Consider the following 20571-nt stretch of genomic DNA (forward strand, 5'->3'; position numbering starts at 1 on the left):
AAGGAAAATATCAGTACTCAGTACTCAATATTCGGATGGGTGTAGGGCCTGTTCAACACTGCCAGAGCAGCAGACTACCTCAAAGCCACCTCCCAGGGTAACAGCACTGCAATTCACTTACAAAGCTTTTATATTATTAGGCTGTACGTTTCCTAGAGGGTTGAAACTAATTCTTATATGTATTCCTATCTTACACCCCCACCCACAAGTGGGTGCTCCGATTCTTACAGACTGAAAATACTCCATGGCCTCCTGCAGAGGCTATTTCTGAAGTATCTTTCAGGCAAGCTGATTAGAAGGTGTGATGCTTGTCCAAACAATCTGGCTTTCTGTGCTTCACTGGAAACAACAGAAGTTAAACTGGCTTACAGAAAAATAGATGTACTCATTCAGTTCTTAGAAAACTGTTCTTCAGTAGTAGCTTCTTAAGGGTTCTTTCAAGTTTCTGAAATTTGATCAGATGCAATCTCCAACAAAAGCTACACCATCAAGTTCCCTGTTAACAATTTTACGTGTAAATATAAACTTAAAATGTAATTCATGTAGTATTTAACCACCTAGTAGATCTGAAGCACTGGCAGCAGATTAAAATGCTGAGTTAGAAAAAGTTAAACCTAAAGAAGGTCACCAGGGTACCTGATAGAGGTAAAATGGAGCTGTTTAACAATAAAAGCTAATTACCACTGGTTGGTAATGTGTAGAAAAAGAAGGTTCTCAACAAGCCAATTTTGGTGGGTTACATACCCTAGAGTTTTTGCATACTTCATCTAAGGTTTGAAATGGAAAACATAAACACACACACATCCCACTATTCCCTATCTCTGAGCATACAGAGCACATCTCCATTACTTCTTATAAGCACTACATAAAAACTTCCTCATTCAGAAATTTAAAATTTTTTTTTTAATCTTTATTTATTTTTGAGAGAGAGAGAGTGAGACAGAGCATGAGCAGGGGAGGGCCAGAGAGAGGGAGACAGAATCTGAAGCAGGCTCTAGGTTCTGAGCTGTCAGCACAGAGCCTGACACAGGGCTCGAACCATAAACTGTGAGAACATGACCTGAGCCGAAGTCGAATGCCTAACCGACCGAGCCATCCAGGAGCCCCCTCATTCAGAAACTTTAAATAAAAGCTTATATATTTTGTGAAGTGCTCTAAAGACAAAGATGCCTGCCCTCTGAGAGCAGACCACCAAAGAGAAGAAATGGTAATGTACAGTGAAAAATAAATGCTTTAAAAAAATGTTTTTAATGTTTAGTTTTGAGAGACAGAGCACAAGCGTGGGAGGGGGAGAGACAGGGAGACACAGAATTGGAAGCAGGCACCAGGCTCTGAGCTGGCAGCACAGAGCCCGACGTGGAGCTTGAACTCATGAACTGTGAGATCATGACCTGAGCCAAAGTCGGACGCCTAACCATACTTAGCCACCCAGGCGCCCCGAAAAATAAACACTTTTATGGCCACATAAAAGTTGGTAAGTAATGACAGTGGTATAAGGCAGTACAGGCAGAGAATGAACCAAGGCAGGAGATAAGAATTTGGCATGCATATTCAAGGAGGAGGAGCCCAGCTGAGCCAGAATAAAATCTCTGTAGAACAAAGACGATGCTGTAGTAGGAAGCTGGGGCAGATTCTGGAGCCCTTAAATGTCATAGTGAGGCTTTCAGAACCAAGGAAGTGACAGTCTACAAAAATGTATGTGTGTAGGTCAAATACATATACAATGTGGAGATAATTTTCCCATAAGCTAGGTGAACAGAATAGTCAAAATCAGCGTGGCAATTTAAAAGGCTATTTTAAATACCATCTACAATAAGTTTCCTTTTGTTCTGTAACTAGAAGAAAAACTGCTTCGCCACAATGTTGGTTCAGATATCCAAGTCTTCTTTGACCTACTTATATATACAGTAATGAAAATATAATGATCCTATTTCTGTGTGTACACTAAATACTCCACAGAGAAATTTCATCTTGGTACCATTTTTAAACATCTTAAATGAGTCTCATAGGTTACCATGAATCTTTGCTGAACAGGGCAGATATGTGACTGTGAACAAATGCCCACAAAATTCATCCCCATAGTTCCTTTTATGAATTAGGTCTTCCTAAAAAAGAATAAATGTAAACTATGGGGCTAGGTTTAATCAAATTTGCCTACCAATCATTTTCATAGAAGGTTAATACTTGATTGAATAAATACACTTTATAGTTTCCAGATACAAGTTTCTTCCAAAAAGTACATGTCACATAAAGGCCTTCGTGCCTTTGGATGAGACATTCCTTCACGTGTAATACGTGTCTTCTTTCTCTACATGATAAACCCTATCTTGTAAAACCCTATCACTTCTGAAACTACTGCAGGGGCCTCTCGACAGCCAGTGACATATCCATTTCCACTGTACTCTGCATTCGCTTATCATACATCAAAAAAATGGTCATATAAAGTCAGTGCTGTCTCTTCCTACTATACAATGGCATCAGGGACAAGACTATATCTTGTCATGTTTTAGCACGGCTCCAACATTTACCAAAGTGGACCTATATGTGCTAGACATTCAAAATGCTTACAGAATTAAGTACTTACAGATATTCCCTATCCAAGACTGTATAACCAGGATTGTATCGTCCTTAAAAAACAATTTGCAATTAAACATTTTTTAATATTAAATTTGAGAACTTTGACCTTGGGGGGGGGGGGAGAGGAAAAAACACATGTTATGATAGAAATTAATAACTTTTATTTAGTAATTGTTTTTCATGTTTATTTATTTTGAGAGAGAAAGAGCACAAGCAGGGGAGGGGCAGACAGAGAGGGAGAGAGAAAATCCCAAGCAGGCTCCATGCTGTCAGTGCAGAGCCCAACACGGGGCTCAATCTTGTAAACCATGACAGCATGACCTAAGCCCATGCCTAACTGACTGAGCCACCCAGACACCCCAATAACCTTTAAAGCATATGTCCCTCCATACAAACTTGGAAACTAACCACTGGACTTGCTAGGATTTCATATAATGTAAAAGGCTCTAATGGGAAAAGACTATTGAAGATGAAATAATCACTCTTACTAAACCTTTAATGTACTTAAAAAATTATTCCTCAAACATCCAAGGGAAAATTTCTAACAGTCTTCCTTCAAACACCTGTTGTAAATGTAAAAATAGTCTGCACCCATATCTCTTACAACTAAAACACAACAGTCAATATTTAATGTTTTCAGGCCTGATTTAATCCGATTGTCAGGAATCTAGTGTGTGTGTGCGCATGTATATATGTACACACGCATATGCACAAAAAGTTAGGAAACCACCTCACTTTTCTTCAAGGAGAGCCTGTCTTTGCTGAGCCTTAATGAGTATACACTATACACCATTAAAAAAAAAAAGGCAATAGCAAACATTTTGGATTGCCTATGGCATTTCTCTCTCAAATAGACTAGAAGGAAATTGTGTGAGAGACACATGTATGACATATAAGAAAAAGAAAGAGAGATAACAGGAATGTTATTATAAACCCTCCCCAAGGCCAAAGAAAGTCTTACCTATATATTTTTTGTGGACCTGACATAAATTATACAACTATAAAAAATTTATTCAATAGATAATTCAAAAGGAATAACCCTTGAAATATTACTGAATGTTTTATAACTTCAAACCTACCAAGGTATTTTTCTCTCAACATGATTAGACATTAGAGAATAATCACAGGGAAAGCTTTTTAAATGAACTGATTTGCAGGACTAATAGTCTCATTCAAAGACAATCCCTCATTCTCCAAATATCTATTAGACACCTGAGCTGTATATCCCCCAAACAGCTTTAACAAAAAGTAATTACTATATTCCTAAAGCCTTTTGTATGCTAGTTGTGAAGGCCTTACAAGAAAGAGGGTTTTTAAGGAACACACCAACAACCTTAACTGTACACAATGAACAGACCATATCACTGCCATTCATAGACTCCTCCGGAAATTTAAACAGGAGCAGTAAGAGGGGATAACCGCCTTTACCTCTGTTGCAGGACAAAGCATTCTCCTGCTTCAGATGTGCAGAAGCACCTCACTTTACCTTGAGAAGCCAGTCCTGCGGTATTTAATTACACTGTCGGGAGCACCGAATAGTCTGGCACAGTGCCCTTTCCCTGGGTCTTGCTGATTGATAGCATCAATAACATTCACTGGCTGTAATTAAACCTCCAAATAGTACCCCCTTTGCCACTTGGTAGATCAATGTTCTTTAATACTCAAAGAACAAAGTACAAAGGTGAGAGGGGTGTTCTTAGCCTTCACCTTCACAGTTCATTTGACTTTGTGCACCAGAGCGGTCTGCAGACAACGCATATTTCACAATTCCCCCAAGACACTGGTTAATGAAGGAGAACACTATGGAAAATGCTGTAAGTTGGTGACAATTACTTATTAACCCATTTTTGCAAATCTGAGAACAGAGACATTCTAAGCCTTTTGGTGACAGTATGCACCGCTTTCACATAGCTTCGGAACAAAATTCAGTTTATAGGTCAAAAGGCTTCCAAATTAAGGTGGCATACAGTAAATAGTTTTTTTTTTCTTTAAATATTTATAACATGCTATGTGGGCAAGTTCTTGTGATAGTAATGCAAAGTCCCATTTATTAAAACCCGGACTAGAAAAGTTCAAACATCCAGATACTGTGGAGGGGTGGAAGAGGGGTGTGGTTGGAAGTCTATAAATAGGAGACAAATTTTTATTGCATTCTAAAAGCAACTTCCATATTCTAAGGATTCACAACCATCCTGAACCATATAATTGAACTCCCAATCTCTATACTAATATGAAATACCCATTTTAAATGAATGGGCCCCAGAAGAATGATACTGCAAATTCCCTATACTCAGAATCAAATATTAAATGACATTTATATACTTGTAATACTAAAAGTATTTAATGGCACTGAAATGCCCTGAAAATGACTACTGTGAGTGTGTGTGAATGTGTGTGTGAGTGTGTGTGTGTGTGTGTGTGTGTGTGTGAGAGAGAGAGAGAGAGAGAGAGGGAGAGAGAGAGAGAGAGGGAGAGAGAGAGGGAGAGAGAGAGGGAGAGAGAGAGGGAGAGAGAGAGGGAGAGAGAGAGGGAGGGAGGGAGAATACTATTCAGGTAAGTCCAGCATCATATTCATTAAAAGTACATCTGTTAACCACAAGCATTCCAGATACTTTAAGACAGAACCTACAAATGAAAATTTCATTAACATGTAGGTTCATTTTGAAACAAGCACCACAGACCTATCCAAGCACAAATCATTAAGGTCCACCAAACAATGGTTCTCAGGTCAGACCACCACCTATTAAGAATCACCTGTGGTAGCTGGTTAAAATACATTTTTTGGTCTCACCCTGCAGATATCAGATTCAGTAAGTTTTGGGGTCCAGAACTATGCATTTTATCAACCACCCACCTTAGTGATTCTGATGAACATTTTAATGCTTTGGCAGTCCCTTATGTAGACAGACTTTAAATAGGTAATCCTCAAACTCTGGGGACATACTTGGATTCCTAGAAAGCTCACAAAAATTACAGATGTCAAGCTCTCTTCCTGGTCACCCACCAATCCTGGTTTCCAAATGAGTAAGAATGAGTAGCTTGAAAATAAGGTATATATGAATAGAAATAACCAATAAATACAAAAATGTAAAAGTAAAACAAAGCCCATAAAAATTCATCCAAAGGTATTTCCAAATATCAGCCTGGCTGGATGGGGCTCAGCTGGATTAGGGAGCTCATCAGCCTGACTGGTCTGTGGAAAAGATTTAATTCTATGAAGTCAGAGCCACTCTCAAGGACTCCAGAATCTTTCTAAGAATATGAGCAGGGTCGTTTGTGTGAAGGAAGTGGGAACAGTCGAATTTCTAAACAGTCATTTAACAAAATTGTAAAAATGAAAGCTTTTTCTGAATGATCAGTTTCCAGGACCATGCAGGTGCTGCCTTTCCTGCTGCTTGCCTGAGGGTCAGTGAGGGTCACTTCAAGACTCATTAGCAACCTCAGAACCTACGCAGGAAGGATTACACTTCCCAATTCCTGCGGGAGGAGGCAACCTTATACTAATGACCAGAAAACAGAGCATATTAGCATGATTTATTGATTTTTTTTTTTCCACCATCCGCTTCTCTGTAACACAAGGTAACTACGGTAGTTTTAAATATCCAACAAAATCAAACTAACAAACTAAAACAGTGGGACTACTTACTTTGGAGTAAAAGCAGCTTTTTCATTCCTCCCCAACTAGATTTCTAAAATACCACTTTAATAGAGCAGGACATAAATCCAGGACTTGTGGCTCTTAAACCTTGATGCAGCATTCAAGGAGTTGTTCTCATTCGGGGTGGGGGGGAGCACACAACTAGCAGACCGCTTGTACAGTTTTCAAAATACAGCCCTCTCTCTCTTGCTTAATCACAAGTAGTACGTCAAGAAACTTCCAAAGTAAAACCCCCACAAGTCTGATGTCGTACTCAGGGCTTAGAACTGATGCTAAGGGCAACGACAGGAAAATCAGGCAGAGATGGGAGTAAAAGAAAATGGACCACACGTGCTTTTGTAAAGAGTCCACACAAACTTAAAGAATGACAAATGCACTTTCTAACTTTTAAACTAGCATCTAAGACTCACAAGAACTTACCAGAAAAAGATTCCTGCATGGGTCATCTCCTACAGAACAGAGATCCAGAGCGTTACTGTAATAGTAATTCTTTTACTCTCCAGTTACCATCAAAATACTTAAACCTATGTGATCCTGCCCATCTTCTAGACAGGACCTCCAGACACTAGTTTTATTCTCAAAGTGGGTGTATAGCTATCTCCAGCATTCATCCTGACAGACAGCAGTTTTCTGGCCACTAGGAACAGCTCCAATTTCTCACATCTAACAGAGATCTGAGCCAGAAAGTCTCAAGACAGTAAAGGACCCAAATTAAGGTTCCCAAGACAATATTCCATTTGTAGTGGTATCTATAACCTGGTTCTAAATGAAACACCTAAATGTCAAAAATATGAGGTGAAAAGAAAACAAGAAAAGCCACCAGCATCAGCCAACGTGTCCCTTGTGGTACTGTTAGCTACAAGGTGTTTGAACAAGTCCCTTAACCTGAGCTGCATCTCATTGGTCAGAGGGAGTATTTGCCTACAGGAATATTGCTTTTGCCTAAGTCCAGTCAAGTAACAGGATAAAAGTCCTATGCAACTACTATAAAAAGTAGATAGAGCAAGGAATTGAGGGACCCTTTTTCAGAAGTTAGCATATCAGTCTGTGCTGACAGCTCAGAGCCTGGAGCCTGCTTCAGATTCTGTGTCTCCCTCTCTCTCTACTCCTCCCCCACTCACACTCTGTCTCTCTCTCAAAAATAAACAAACATTAAAAAAAACAAAATAAAAAAAAGAAGTTACCGCATCTGTCTTAACCTCTCAAGCTAGCTTGGTAGAACAGACAGAAGCCACCAACCTACCTAGTACTACTTCTCCCAAGTCACAAATAAAAAGCGACAAAAGCCCTACCCTACCCTTTAAAAGCAGTAGAAAAGATAAGCAGACAAGTGTTAACAGTGCTTTGCAGAAATGCCTTTGCTGATGCACATTTATGAAACAGGCAGAAAAGGTAGAAGCTTGAATAATAAAAGGATCTATAAACTCCCTCCTAAGAAAGTTGGGTTCAGTCAACTGCCCAGACACTCCCCACCATCCCATCTGTGGTTCACAAGCAGGTAAGGGCAGGAAGCAAGCTGAGACAGTGCTACCAGGAACCCTCCTCCTCACCCATCACTCTGTGCAGGCTCAGCCTTTGTGCCAGCAATTGTCCAAAAATGTCTACGGAAAAGCAGTTCAGAAAATGCCAAGTTACTGCCCTCTGGGAATTTCCAACTGTCTCAATCCCACTTTGGAGGGAGCCTTGAAGGAGCAGGAGTGACACAAATAGGCCTGAGTTGGGACAATGAAGTTTTGGACTATCCTAGGCCACCTACCCACACTCTTGAGGCTACCCAAGATAAGTAACAACCTATAGTGGCTTTTTTGTGTGTAAATAAATAAATAAATAAATAAATTCACAGCTCACAATGGAGTATTCTGCAAACACATGACAGGCATTATACAAATAATGCCTTATTAAAAAATCTTACTCATTTCAAATAAGGGCTGTGTATACTCAGCTCATATAGATATAAGAATTTTATTTAAATGTATTGAAGAGTTTTGATGATCAGATGTAGCAATATACTATTAAAACTCAGCACACGGCTCTAGAAATTTCCAGACCATGGGTTAAAAATGAAGTTATAATACATTCAGTCTTTATTGTAAAAAAGGCAAAGAAATCATTTACTCAGCTTCCATTTTTGCTTCCACTCCTGCGATGTACTTTTTCCACTTTTTTTGTCCCTCCACAATCTAAAGTCTGACCAGCCAAATAATAATTTAACATCTCCAAAGTTGTCAGTTAATTTGAGGCCTGTCCTTCAGACTATTACTCGCAAATTTTCCAAATCTAGTCAAGGTAAAAAGACAAATGATGATCTATATGCAGCAGCATTGAAATAAGGGATACCTTGGGGTGCCTGGTGGCTCAGTTGGTTAAACGTCCGACTTCAGCTCAGATCATGATCTTGCAGCCTGTGAGTTCGAGCCCCCCATCAGGTCCTGTGCTGACAGCTCAGAGCCTGGAGCCTGCTTCGGATTCTGTGTCTCCCTCCTTCCCTCTTTGCCCCTCCCCTGCTTGTTTTCTCTGTCTGTCTGTCTGTCTCTCTTTCTCTTCTCTCAAAAAAATAAACATAGAAAAGAAAGAAGGGATACCTTATAGGAGATGCTTTTACAAGTTTGTAAAGCCCACCCTTCTTCTACAAACATCTACACTTTGTACCTACACAGAAAACAAAATGAACTACGTAAGCTGAAAGAATACTAGCACAGCCTGAGATGCTCAGAGATGTGGAGTCTGTACTAGAGAGACCTTCCCTTCATAACAAATACTTAAGTCCAATCCATTGTTGCTCTGCTCAAAACACTTTGGTGGTTCTCCCTCACCTACACTATAAAACCCTGGCACGGCACACCTGCCTTTAATAATCCCCAAATGCTCTCTGCTCCTTTATGCATTCCTCCCCCTGCTCACTGCTCTCCCTAATTCTAAGTGGTTCCCCTAACAGCTGCTTTCAAACTTCCCTACAAAAGCATGAACTCTCAGCATTACTGCCATTTGAAACCCACTGGTCTCAAATACCCCAGAATGATGCTGTAGATCTTTTAGCGGAGCACCTACCAGGTGGCAAGCCTAACGTCACTTCTGTTTCCACATCCATGCCCTTTCCTTCTCTAAAGCGCGGAGCTGATTTACGCATTTCCTAACGGGCACAATTAAACTTCATAAAGGAATGGGTTATAATGATAAGAATTAATCCCTTCCCCAATAATTCTGGACCAAAAAGAGGGCTAGGTGATGTGGAGAATTGTTTCCCCACACAAATTTTACTGTGGCTGCAAAAATTTTCAACAACCACAAAGAGAAAGTATTAACATGTTGTCTCTTCAGGATGGGGTGCTGCATTTCACAACTAAATCATTCCATGATAACCATGAGTTGACTAAAATTCTATTAAGTAGCTACACCTTTTTGTAATGCAATTTGGTAGACTATGGAAAGTTTAAAAAAAAGGGGGGGGGCAGATAATAAACATTCTCAAGATGAACTACTTTTACAGATAAAATGGAAACCTGAATGATTACTGTCCAAGATCACACAGCCAGTTAAATCATGTTATCAATGTCCTGAGAGAGTAAACTTTCAGAAGTGTGGTTCTATATTCTTCCTATATTAAGGAAATAGTTCATGCTAAACAAAGTCTGTGACCATGAGATGTACTGGGAAAAAGGATAGGCTAGTTAGGAAAAGGTATAAATGTAACAAGTAATTTAAAGCAACATGATGGCTTAGAATAAAGGTTTATTATCTTTATTTAATTGTTCTCTAACAAACTGAACACTTTAAGAAATGGATACTATTTGTACTTAGTATTTCAATTTTTATAAGTTTTTCCATATGCACTTAAATGGTGGTTTGGTTATTTTAATATGAGAAATTTCACATTAATGATGTCAATTAATAACTTTTAAGCAAAGGTGAAATTTAGGCTGGCCTATGTCTGAACGATGAATCAAAAACAAATTTAGGCAGTTTTTTTCACGCTAGTAGTATTTCAAACAGAGATCCTCCACCCCCACCCCAGTGGGGCAGAGAAGGCATGGATTTGTAGGGGTATCTATCAATAATAACAAAAGACTTCTATTCCTTGAGGTTAACAGCTCCCACTTTCAGAGAAACCTAGGGACTAACAAAGCTTTCTACACCCTTTGTACGAGGGGAAAAGCTAGGAGTGACACTGAGGGGCAGGACCTCCATCACCTATTCACAGTACTTGCTGGGGGTGGAAAGCATGTAACATCTTTTGGAAATGAAGGATTTTACTCTGCTAATATGAATTTAAGTCTGATACCATTAACCTGGGCAAAAAATACATTTTCTCTGGGTGGGGGGAGAGGGCACGAGGACTGGCTTGAACCCATAAATGTTTCATACGCCAACTTAGATTTTATCAATACTAGAGACTCCCTAAAACCAAAATGAGTAGAGAATATGAAGACTGAACACACTAGTCACAACCACTGAGAACCAAAATGATCCACAGAACAAAAGGTGCCCATGGGGACCAGGACCAGAGGGCTCTTGATGAGATCCTCCCCCCAGCATACAACTTTTGACACTGTCATGAGGAGATTCCCGTCCCCCAGGGCTCAATTGTGCATATACTACCTTTTCATTACTTTCCCTAAGATCAGAAGTTAAAAACATCTGGTCATCGTCACACTTCATTAACCATCCCAATATCAGGGACAACATGGACAGGCTTTATCATAACTGCCTCTGTGCAGCTCAGAGATGGTATGACATCACCAGTAAGGTAAGGTGCCAAAACCTCGAACCAACCAAGGAAAAAAGTGACCCTTAGGAGAAGAGAATAACCACTTTGAAACTTTAACCTATGAATGCTGCTATTTTTAATAAAAATCTTTCTAACATAAGGTGAAGTTAAGTTTTTCTAATTTCTAAGCCACACTTTTTTAAGAAGTGAAGATGGTATGAACCACTTTTTACTCTGAATGTTCAGCTATCATTCAGCATGCTCAGGAGAATTATCCACAAGACGATTTTCAAGATAAAAGACGAAAACAAACTGAACTTAGCATGCAAAAATACCAATATTCAGAGAACCCACCTATTCAGAAAAGGTACATTTTGGTGGCTCCTAAGTGTTAGGCCTTAGACTTGCTGTCACAAATTACCTGGAAAACATATTAAAAAGCAGATCCCTGCATCTCACCTCTGGACACTGATCCAGAAATTTGAGGTGGGCCCCAGAATATGTATTTCTAACCACTTTTCCTTGTGATTCTGATGCAAACAAGTTCAGGAACAACTGCTTTAGGATTTCACAGTGCCTGAGGTGCTTCACTCACTGCAAAAATACTGAATATTTGTCATGTATTCAATACACCATCCGTCTATTGTACAAAACCTTACTCGGCTAATGCTATTAGGGAGCCCCAGGAGAAACTACTAAATGAACCACCTTCCACGGCACTTGATTTCAGTTTCAATATTCCAATTACTAGGAATTCTACCAAATGCATACTAAATACTAGGTATCTTGGAAGACTTAACTTGAGGAGCACACAAACATTTGTACACTTGCATATGACGTATGTATTAGTCTACTGCAGCCGTCTGAAGGAAGTTTTGCCACATTAAATATAAGAGTTTTGTCTTCAAAAGCCCTGTCTTAGCTAAACTCTATGAGCACTAAGGTCTCAACTCTTTTTATTGGAGGCATGCCCAGGTAGGCAGAGGCTGAACGAGGAACTTCAGATGGGCTCCAATAGATAGGGAGCCTGCTATTCAACTAAGGTAAGTGGGAAAGGGTATGCCAGGAAGCAAGGCCTACAGGAGCATACGTGCAGAGCCTGAGACGATGATCATGTGCCAGAGAAGAGCCAGTCTGACTACTGCGGAAAGCAGTAACAACAACGGTCAACTCCAAAGTCAAATCAAATGATAAGGTAAAAGATTAGGGAGATATAAGAGAAGTTTGAAAAGTAACATGAAGAAAGTGCTGGTTTTTTTGTTTTGTTTTTTTTTTAAGTTTAGTCCAATAACCACTATCAGGATAGACTGGAAGAAGGGTAAAAAGGCCAATTTATGGAATGGTATCTCAGGGAATGGAAAGGTATATACATGCAGCTTCTAAAAGGTACTTAAAACAGCAAACATGTGAGAAAAAAAAAAACTGGCTCAAGATCTTGTGTAAGAACACAAAACATGTCTAACTGAAAATAAGACAAAAAACACACAAAGAACAGACAAAAATGGTGCTCTGTAGTTCTGGAAAATGGTCTGCTTTGCCTCTCAGAGAAATCTGGGCCAAACTGAGGATACCAGCTGTTATCTGATATTTTTACAGGAACCGAATGGGGGTGGGGAAAAAAGGAGCCTGCTGCTTCCCCACCACTCCCACCCCCATTTCAGAAAATCAGAAGAGAAGTAGCAGATGTCACAGTTTAAAAGCCACAAGGCATTACTGTCCTTTCTTCCGCATATTCTGCCTGGTCAGCTGGGCCCTGAAGAGAAAGCTGGGCAATGGGCAGTGAGGAAGCAGCCATCATCAATGGTCTCCTTGCAAGCCACAGAAACTACTGCAGAAGAACTTACAGCTAAAGAACTGACTTACTAAAATAAGGATGATTATTTCTGGAATGGAGAAAAGGGTATGTTCAGGAACGAGCCACCCCAACCATCCCTTCCAATTTCTTCGTAACCACAACTCAGGACGTCAACACTAAGATAAATTAGCAGCAATTCTGGAAATCAATTTAAAATGGGGAGGCCTTCAAAAATCCACAGAACAGAGAACACACAAAACAATCTGAAAATAACTGGATATCAGATTTTTTTAACAGCATTTGATTATTACCTAATAGTAGTAATGTGGGGCACCTGGGTGGCTCAGTCAGTTAAACAGCCACCTATTGATTTCAGCTTAGGTCATAAACTCACGGTTCATGGATTCAAGTTGGGCTCTGCACTGACAATGAGGAGTCTGCTTGGGATTCTCCACACCCCCCTTGCTTTTCCCCCATGCTCACGGTCTCTCAAAAATAAAATAAAAAAAATTTTTTTTAAAGAGAAACATGTAGAATTCTTGGACATCTTACATCCAAGTATATTTGGGAGCTACCCCATACAGTTCCCTTTAGATAAGACAGAGCTGGGAGGCATTCTTCCTACAGGCCAATAAAGAATGAGATGTCAAAACTACCCAGAGCTAATGAATTACTTTAGTTAACAATTCCGAGAGAAGCAACTTTTAAGCACAAAGATGACACTGCATTTCCAGATTTCTGAAAAAATGAGCAGAATCTAGACAAGTCTATAAGCAAAATGGATGCCACAGTCAGCCTTGACTAACTTACCCTCACCACTTCAGGCTATCGTCTGAGCTGACTTCTTAAATCAAGGGTGGGAAATAGGTTCCAACTTGAGTCAATTGACAGAGGTTGTCTGGAACACTATTTTGAAAAATATTTGGGAGCCACATCTAGACTGAGTGGAGAAAGACTGCCATGATTGATTGGCAATGTCTGCATTGGGCAGGAGAGGGGAAATTGATGGCACGTGCACTAAGCGTTTGCCAGAAGCAACATCCCTTTTATCCTGTAAAGGAAAAGAAATCTATACTGCAAACTGGATTAAATTCTTATCCAGATACAATCTACATTGGCATTTCGAAAATTCACAAAAGTGGGAAAATATCCACAAATTATTTACCATTTGTCTTGAAAAGAAAAATGTAGCAGGAAAAATAACCTGTGTGGCAAGTAAGCTCATCTAGTCAGTCTCCTCAAAGTCAGAGCACAGTCAAACTACAGCCCAAGGACTACACCCAGCCTGCCAGCTGTTTTTTATGACCATGAGCTAAGAATGATTTTTATATGTTTCAATGACTGGGACAAAAGAAAAAGACTATTTTGTGACACATGAACAGTACATGAAATTCAAGTTTCAGCTTCCACAAATAAAATTTTATAAGATCACAGTCACATCTGTTCGTTCACATTGTCATTGGCTATGGCTGCTCTCACACAAGAGCAGAGTTGAGAAGTTGTGACAAAGACTATATGACCCACAAAGCCTAACATAGTTACTACCCGGCCCTTTAGAGAACAACTCTGCCAACCCCTGAGCTCAAAGAGCTGGTCTAAGGTTTCCCCAAGTTATATGGCAAGTAATTCACTATAAAGGAAGGAGACTTAATTCAGCAGGCTTCACAAAGTACTTAGCTAAGAAAGTTGCTGCTGCCGCCTTGTTAATAAGGAGTGATTACATGAAGTCCTCGTGAACAGGTTCCCCCATCATGCAACAAACAAAAAATTCTGCTATGCCTCCCAGAGAAGTGTCTATGTGGGCACAAAATGAATAAAGGAAAGAACTACACGAAGACTTCAATTGTTTTTAATCTCTGTTCTGCAGGTAGGTATGAAGAAAACTGAAACATACTTTTATTGTTTTGGTTTGAAGTCTCAATCCATTCAGGGTGTTGATAGCTTTCTCTGCATCCTTAGGGTCAATGTAGTTCACAAAGCCATATCCCAAGCTCTGCCCTAATGAAAGGGAAGGAGAAAAAGGCATACATTAGTTCTACACCACTGATGCCAGCGATCCACTCTCATTTTGGCATATGGTCTTGTCATTAACACCAGCACATTTTCTCAATAGTAAAAAGAAGTCTACGTTAATTCTTCTAGAAATATACACGTGTTTTTTTTCATCTCCTGTCTACTACATTTGCAAGTTTAAACATCAGTTAGAACTCAGCAAGCTGTGCATTTAAAGTGCACACGCGCACGCACACACACCTCCAAAGCATTCCATCAAACATGTCCTGCCTGAGCCAGAGCACCCAGCAGCAAATGCAACATTCAGCTTCAGAGACTGTGGATGCAAGTCTCTGCCGAGCTGCTGAGTGGGTTTCACGGGCATGACTTATTCAGTTTCGTTTTCTTTACCCAAAAAATGGGAAGGCGTCACACATCAACCAAGAATTTGTCAGTGTTCTGTACTTTGTACCCTGGCAAATTTACAGCCTTTACCAAATACAATTATTTCCATTTAAAAGGTGAAGAATCGTGTGTGCACATGGACATTTATTTTATAGGAGGGCCTCTTCAAATAAACTGAATCTAATTTTCTAAAAAAGATTTGATGACCTAGATAAGGAATACAGGGAAATCTGAAGATTTACACTGAGAACATCCAAGCCAGTAAGAACAATGAGAACATGTAGGAAGGGAAGAAAGTATAAACAAAAATAATAAAACACAGTTACTCAAGTAAGAACTGCTTAAAAATCTTGTTTTTCCCTATCATCTGAGCTCTCTAACTCCTGGCTCAATGATGTCCTAACTCACAAAAAAAAAAAAAAAAAAAAAGGAAGGTATTCAAGAGGCTGGAATCAATGGAATGCACAGGTAAGTAAAGCCAATCTGAAAGGTCTCAATTTTTCAACTATGGGAAAGTTTCACAGTTTCAAAAAATGCTACAGTAGAGTAGGTAACAACAGTGGACATAAGAAAGGTTTAGTCTATTAAAAGTTAAACCAAACGAATTGAGGGTTTCCAGGAAGATGTTCAGTAAAAGTCCAAATACTTTTTATTAAGTATCGCTTCTGTATGAATTTCACAGCAAACTAAGGGATTTTCATCCTTGATGGGGCACTTTAGGCACATGTGGTTATGAATACAGGTATTTAGGACAGCCACTCCGGTTATCCAAATGTGGTTCCCTAGAGCTATATAAAAAAGAGAGAGAACACTAAATGCAGTACCTAAGAACTATGAAAACTTGTAATTATATTTTGGGACCACTATCAGAATTTGGGTGTTGTACAATACCCACAATATGTCAGTTTACCTCAATAAAAAAAAATTGGGGTAATCATTGCTAAAGTATCCCTCTAATCAAATTGCATTTTTTTCCTGTTTTTAAAAAAAAGAGGGTGAAGGGGGTTCCTGGGGGGCTCAGTCAGATAAGTGTCCAACTCTTGATTTCAGCTCAGGTCATGATCTCAGTTTCCTGAGTTTAAGTGAGCCCTGCAATGGGCTCTACACAGCGCAGAACTTGCTTGAGATTCTCACTCTCTCTGCCCCTCCCCTGCTCACACTCTCTTGGTCATTCTCAAAAATAATAAATAAAAAACTTAAAAAAAAAAAAGGTGAGGGATGAGCTAAAACTAACTCATTTTTTTTCTCACAATAATCACAGAAGTTTTGTTTTACTCACAGGTCTATTTTTAAAAAGTTCCATGTGAAGCCACTGTATTTTAAGCATTCATCCTTTTACTAATTTGACATTTACCATGTGTCTATAGCATGCATAGTGCCCTCTTAGAAAATGTGCTGCAGCTCTATTGTCAAATGGGATGAACATGAAAGCTGCTCAAGGAAGCAGTTAAGATGGAAAGAACATGGGCTTTGGAAACAGACACACAGGAGTTCTAAGCTTGCCTCTGCTGTTTATTAGCTATGTGACTTTGAAGAAGGCTACTTAACTTCTCTGAGCCATTACTTCCTAAATTCCAAAATGAGGATAGTAATTTCTATCCAACAAGGCTGGTGAGGCAGTGATGAAAACGTTCGCTACTGTTGGAAGTAGATCATTTTAGTCAAAAGATAAAGTAAGGAAAAATAACATGTATCTACTACATGTTAAGGAGTTTCCACGTATTCTTTCAAAATTAAATCAAGAAGATGCTACAAATATAATGGGGAAAAGAAAGGCAAGCCAAACATTGTGCAGTTTTGTCACATTGCTATTCTATAACTAAACAGGTCAAATAATCAATTATACCAACGTTAAGAGTCTATTTCTCCTATCTCCTGACACTATCCTCACACCTGCATTTAAATAGCCTCTAATCAAAGTGCTTTTTCAACCCTGGTTGCACACTGAAATCATCTACAAAGCTTTGCGGTGGGGCGGGAAGCAAACAGATGCCTAAATCCTATTCCCAAAGATTTTTACTTTATTAGTCTATTATGAAGCATTGGTAACAGGCTTAAAAAACCCTGGCGATTCTAACAAGCAGCCAAGTTTGAGAATCACAGTTTTAATGTGAGAGATAATCGGGGGCTACAAATCTGGCATCTGGGAAGCCCTGAGAGCGGCCACGTGCTGAGGGGTCGGGGCATGGAAGAAACTTTGTGGGAGGACTGTTTTTACAGATCTGTTTTCAGGTAGAAGTGTTTCAGATGTCTTCCCTCTAAAACCTTCATTTTATCCAACACTTCAGAGAAACTGTTTCTTGGCCTGTGGGGTCACTCTCAGGCACAGCAGTACCTGCTGGAGGTGGGTCACCGGGGAAGGTAAGCCTGCCCTGCCAGTCCCTGCTTAGCTGTCTCCCAGGCTGGTTACTCCTAAGCACAAGGTAGGCACTCCCAATGTTTGCTAAATGAATGAGTGAGAAACACAGTGGTGTTACGTATTTAACCAAAGCTATTATCACCAACATCACATCAGATGGTCCATCCACTAAATGGGTCTTTGACCTGACCCCACACAGCAATCATGGCTAACTGTAATGAGTCAGCCAAGTTTCTAGTACCTGTGAATTGACTACACTCAGAAAATATTTATCCCTAAATGACCTCTCCTCCACAAACAAAGTTTCTAATTTGCTCAGTGGCATTATCAGGAAGAGCACCACCCATCAATTAGAATATGTTTGAAGTAAGCAAAATTTTACTTTTATTCTAAGGAAGATAATATGAAAGGAGAGATTTGCTGCAAAAAGGCTGCATTTCTAAATCCACTATAGTAGCTGAATTAGCATGTTGGCAGTGAAGTACAAGAGAGTTAGGAACTTCAGAGATTTTCATTTTAAAATGTTAGTCAAGTCAGCAAATATTTATTGAATGCTTATAATAATTTAAAGCTTTCAAAGATGATACCAACATAGGCAAGACTCCCTCCAGTCTCATCTTTCAGCTATGTGGTATTTTACTATTTAATTTTAGCCTCACATTTATCATATGAGATACTCATTTTCCTCTCCTGTGAAGGAGATAGGAGGATATTTGAAGCTAGGCAACGTCAATCAGCTTCCTCAAATCAAAAAAGCAGGTAGGAAGTAAGGGTCAGGACTTGATTCCAGGACTCTCAAATGCTATGCTCTTCTCAGCTCAATTCACAGCTGGTTAATATATGAACCCAGACCACCTTCAATATGCATGAAGGGTAATGTTACCAGGCATTTTCTAACAGGGGTCTACCACAAAAACTGTTCTGAGACAGTTGCTCACTGTCTCAAATTCCTATACTTTATGTGCAAATATCTGTTTCTGTATATATGAATTTCAATGCTATTATTCATTCCTATGACAAAGTAAATTGCCTCTTATTTATATAGTGACTACTTTACTTCAGGTTATCCTAAGTGAGCGCAGATTTCTATAAGGTAAAAGCAACACTGAGTCAAAATCAAGAAAAATTATTTAGCCTGGATCCACTTTTTCCACTCTTGTATTCATCAGCTAGTAACTAACAGTCATAAACCACCAGGGAAGGCATGGAAACCAAGCATCATTTATCCAGATCATCCAAATCTGGTTTTCAAATCATTCTGAATTTAGAATGTGCATATTGATAAACCCAAAACCAAGAATCATTTTCTTTAAAAATAAAAATTATAAAGCTCTACATTTAAATTCCAAGTATAAAAGCAACCCAGCGTGATTAGAACTGAACACAATGACAAAGCTAAGGCTCTCCCAAAAAATCCTTCAAGACAAATAAATCCTGTCTTTCAAGGCTAAAAAACTTCTGGTAACTGGATATAAAGAATAACATCAAAGCACTTGTCCCCAGCTATCTATACAAGCTACCTGTGGTCCCAAGGCTCTTAGGGATTTTGGAACCATTAATCCAAGCCTTAGTCCTAAGAGGGAAGAGAAGGATTCTAGAATTTCATTACAGAGGAAGTCATGTGAACAGTTATATGGCCTAAGACCTCCATGCATGTACTGAAAACTCTGGGTCAATACCACACTTTAGTCCATGCATTCTATACACTGTGTGTGCGAATGCCTTTTGTTTTGCATCCTCCTTTTTAACCTAACATACATGCCACAGAAGATCCCTTCTTCACAAGAGACAGAAAAATCACTTGTAAACTGCTCCCGGCATAAGGAGAACAGTTATAAACAGGCTCCTTAGAACCACAGTCAAGTGGTCTATAGCACAGAGCTGAAGCACTCCACAGGCCTCTGAATGGGACCGAGGCCCATCAAGAGCCACACGGGGATCAGAACAGGAAGAGGAAAACAGGAAGAGTCCTTTTAGTAACAAAATGCTGGTGGGAAACACAGTAAACTCCAATTTATCCCAAACTGTGCGTAATTCAAAGCAGCAGCCATTCCCTTGCCACCTACATTGCTTTTAATAGCATACTTTAATTAAAAATTTAATTGCATATTTTAATTAAAAATACACAATCTTCTGGACCCATTTAATTCAAAGGTCACTTTACTTAGTCTTTTCTATTTCAAATTACTACCAATGTGCAGAATATCAAATTACCCCCTCAGGTTTAAAGGTAAAGGTAATAGACCTCCATAATTCTTGATTATAAAACCTGGTACATTAATTTTATCCAACCAATATTAAGTGAGACCCTTCTCAACATGGAACTGTGGAAAGTAAAATTCTGCATTAAAATAAGTCATCCTACACATTTCTCACCAACATTTAGAATTCATTTGTTCAACAATTATAGAAAGTCTACTTTTTGCTAGTCCCCAGGGACAAAAAGTTCCTCTTTATAAAACCTACATCCTGCTAGGAGACAAAAGAACAAGCTCTACAGTGTATTAGAAGAAAATAAGGGCTAAGGAGAAAAAAAGGAGAGAGGAGAGTGTGGGGAAGAGGGTCAGGGACGCTATGTAAATGGAGTGGTCTCAGAGTGGGCCTCACCCTGAAGGTAACATCTGATCCAAGACCCAAAGGAAGTAATTCATAGTCTAACAGGAAAGCTGTGTAAACAGACCAGTTTGAGTGTAAGTTCTACCATAGGGGTATCGCATCCTGCCAGTTCTACCAGCTAAATCTGCCCCTCCTTCCCCCTCCCCTGATTAACACAGGTCCTTGTGTACTATTCTAACCCAGATTACTGCTACAATACTGTAAGCAACCACCCTTTCCCTACACTCCTGTCAATTCCCAAACCAGTTGTCCTCCACCATGATGCTGTCCAGATAATCTTTTTTTTTTTTTTTAAGTTTACTTATTTTGAGAGAGAGCAAGCAAGCAGAGGAGGGACAGAGAAAGGGAGAGGGAGAGAATCCCAAGCAGGCTCTGCACTGTTAATGCAGAACCTGACGCAGGGCTTGAGCCCGTGAACCATGAGATCATGGCCTGAGCCAAAGTCAGGAGTTGGACACTTAACC

General features: G+C 39.5%; 1 protein-coding gene across 8 annotated transcripts in view; it reads right to left on the reverse strand.

Annotated features, from left to right (window-relative positions):
• Positions 1-20571, reverse strand: part of ELAVL2 (ELAV like RNA binding protein 2) — a 164883-nt gene that overhangs the window by 25057 nt on the left and 119255 nt on the right. For all 8 annotated transcript variants that reach the window (XM_043567486.1, XM_043567484.1, XM_043567487.1 and 5 more), the window contains one exon: positions 14630-14733. In XM_043567486.1, coding sequence (XP_043423421.1) covers positions 14630-14733 — 104 coding nt within the window. The remainder of the gene's footprint in view (positions 1-14629; positions 14734-20571) is intronic.

Source organism: Prionailurus bengalensis, chromosome D4 (assembly GCF_016509475.1).
Source record: "Prionailurus bengalensis isolate Pbe53 chromosome D4, Fcat_Pben_1.1_paternal_pri, whole genome shotgun sequence".
Lineage (NCBI taxonomy): Eukaryota > Metazoa > Chordata > Mammalia > Carnivora > Felidae > Prionailurus > Prionailurus bengalensis.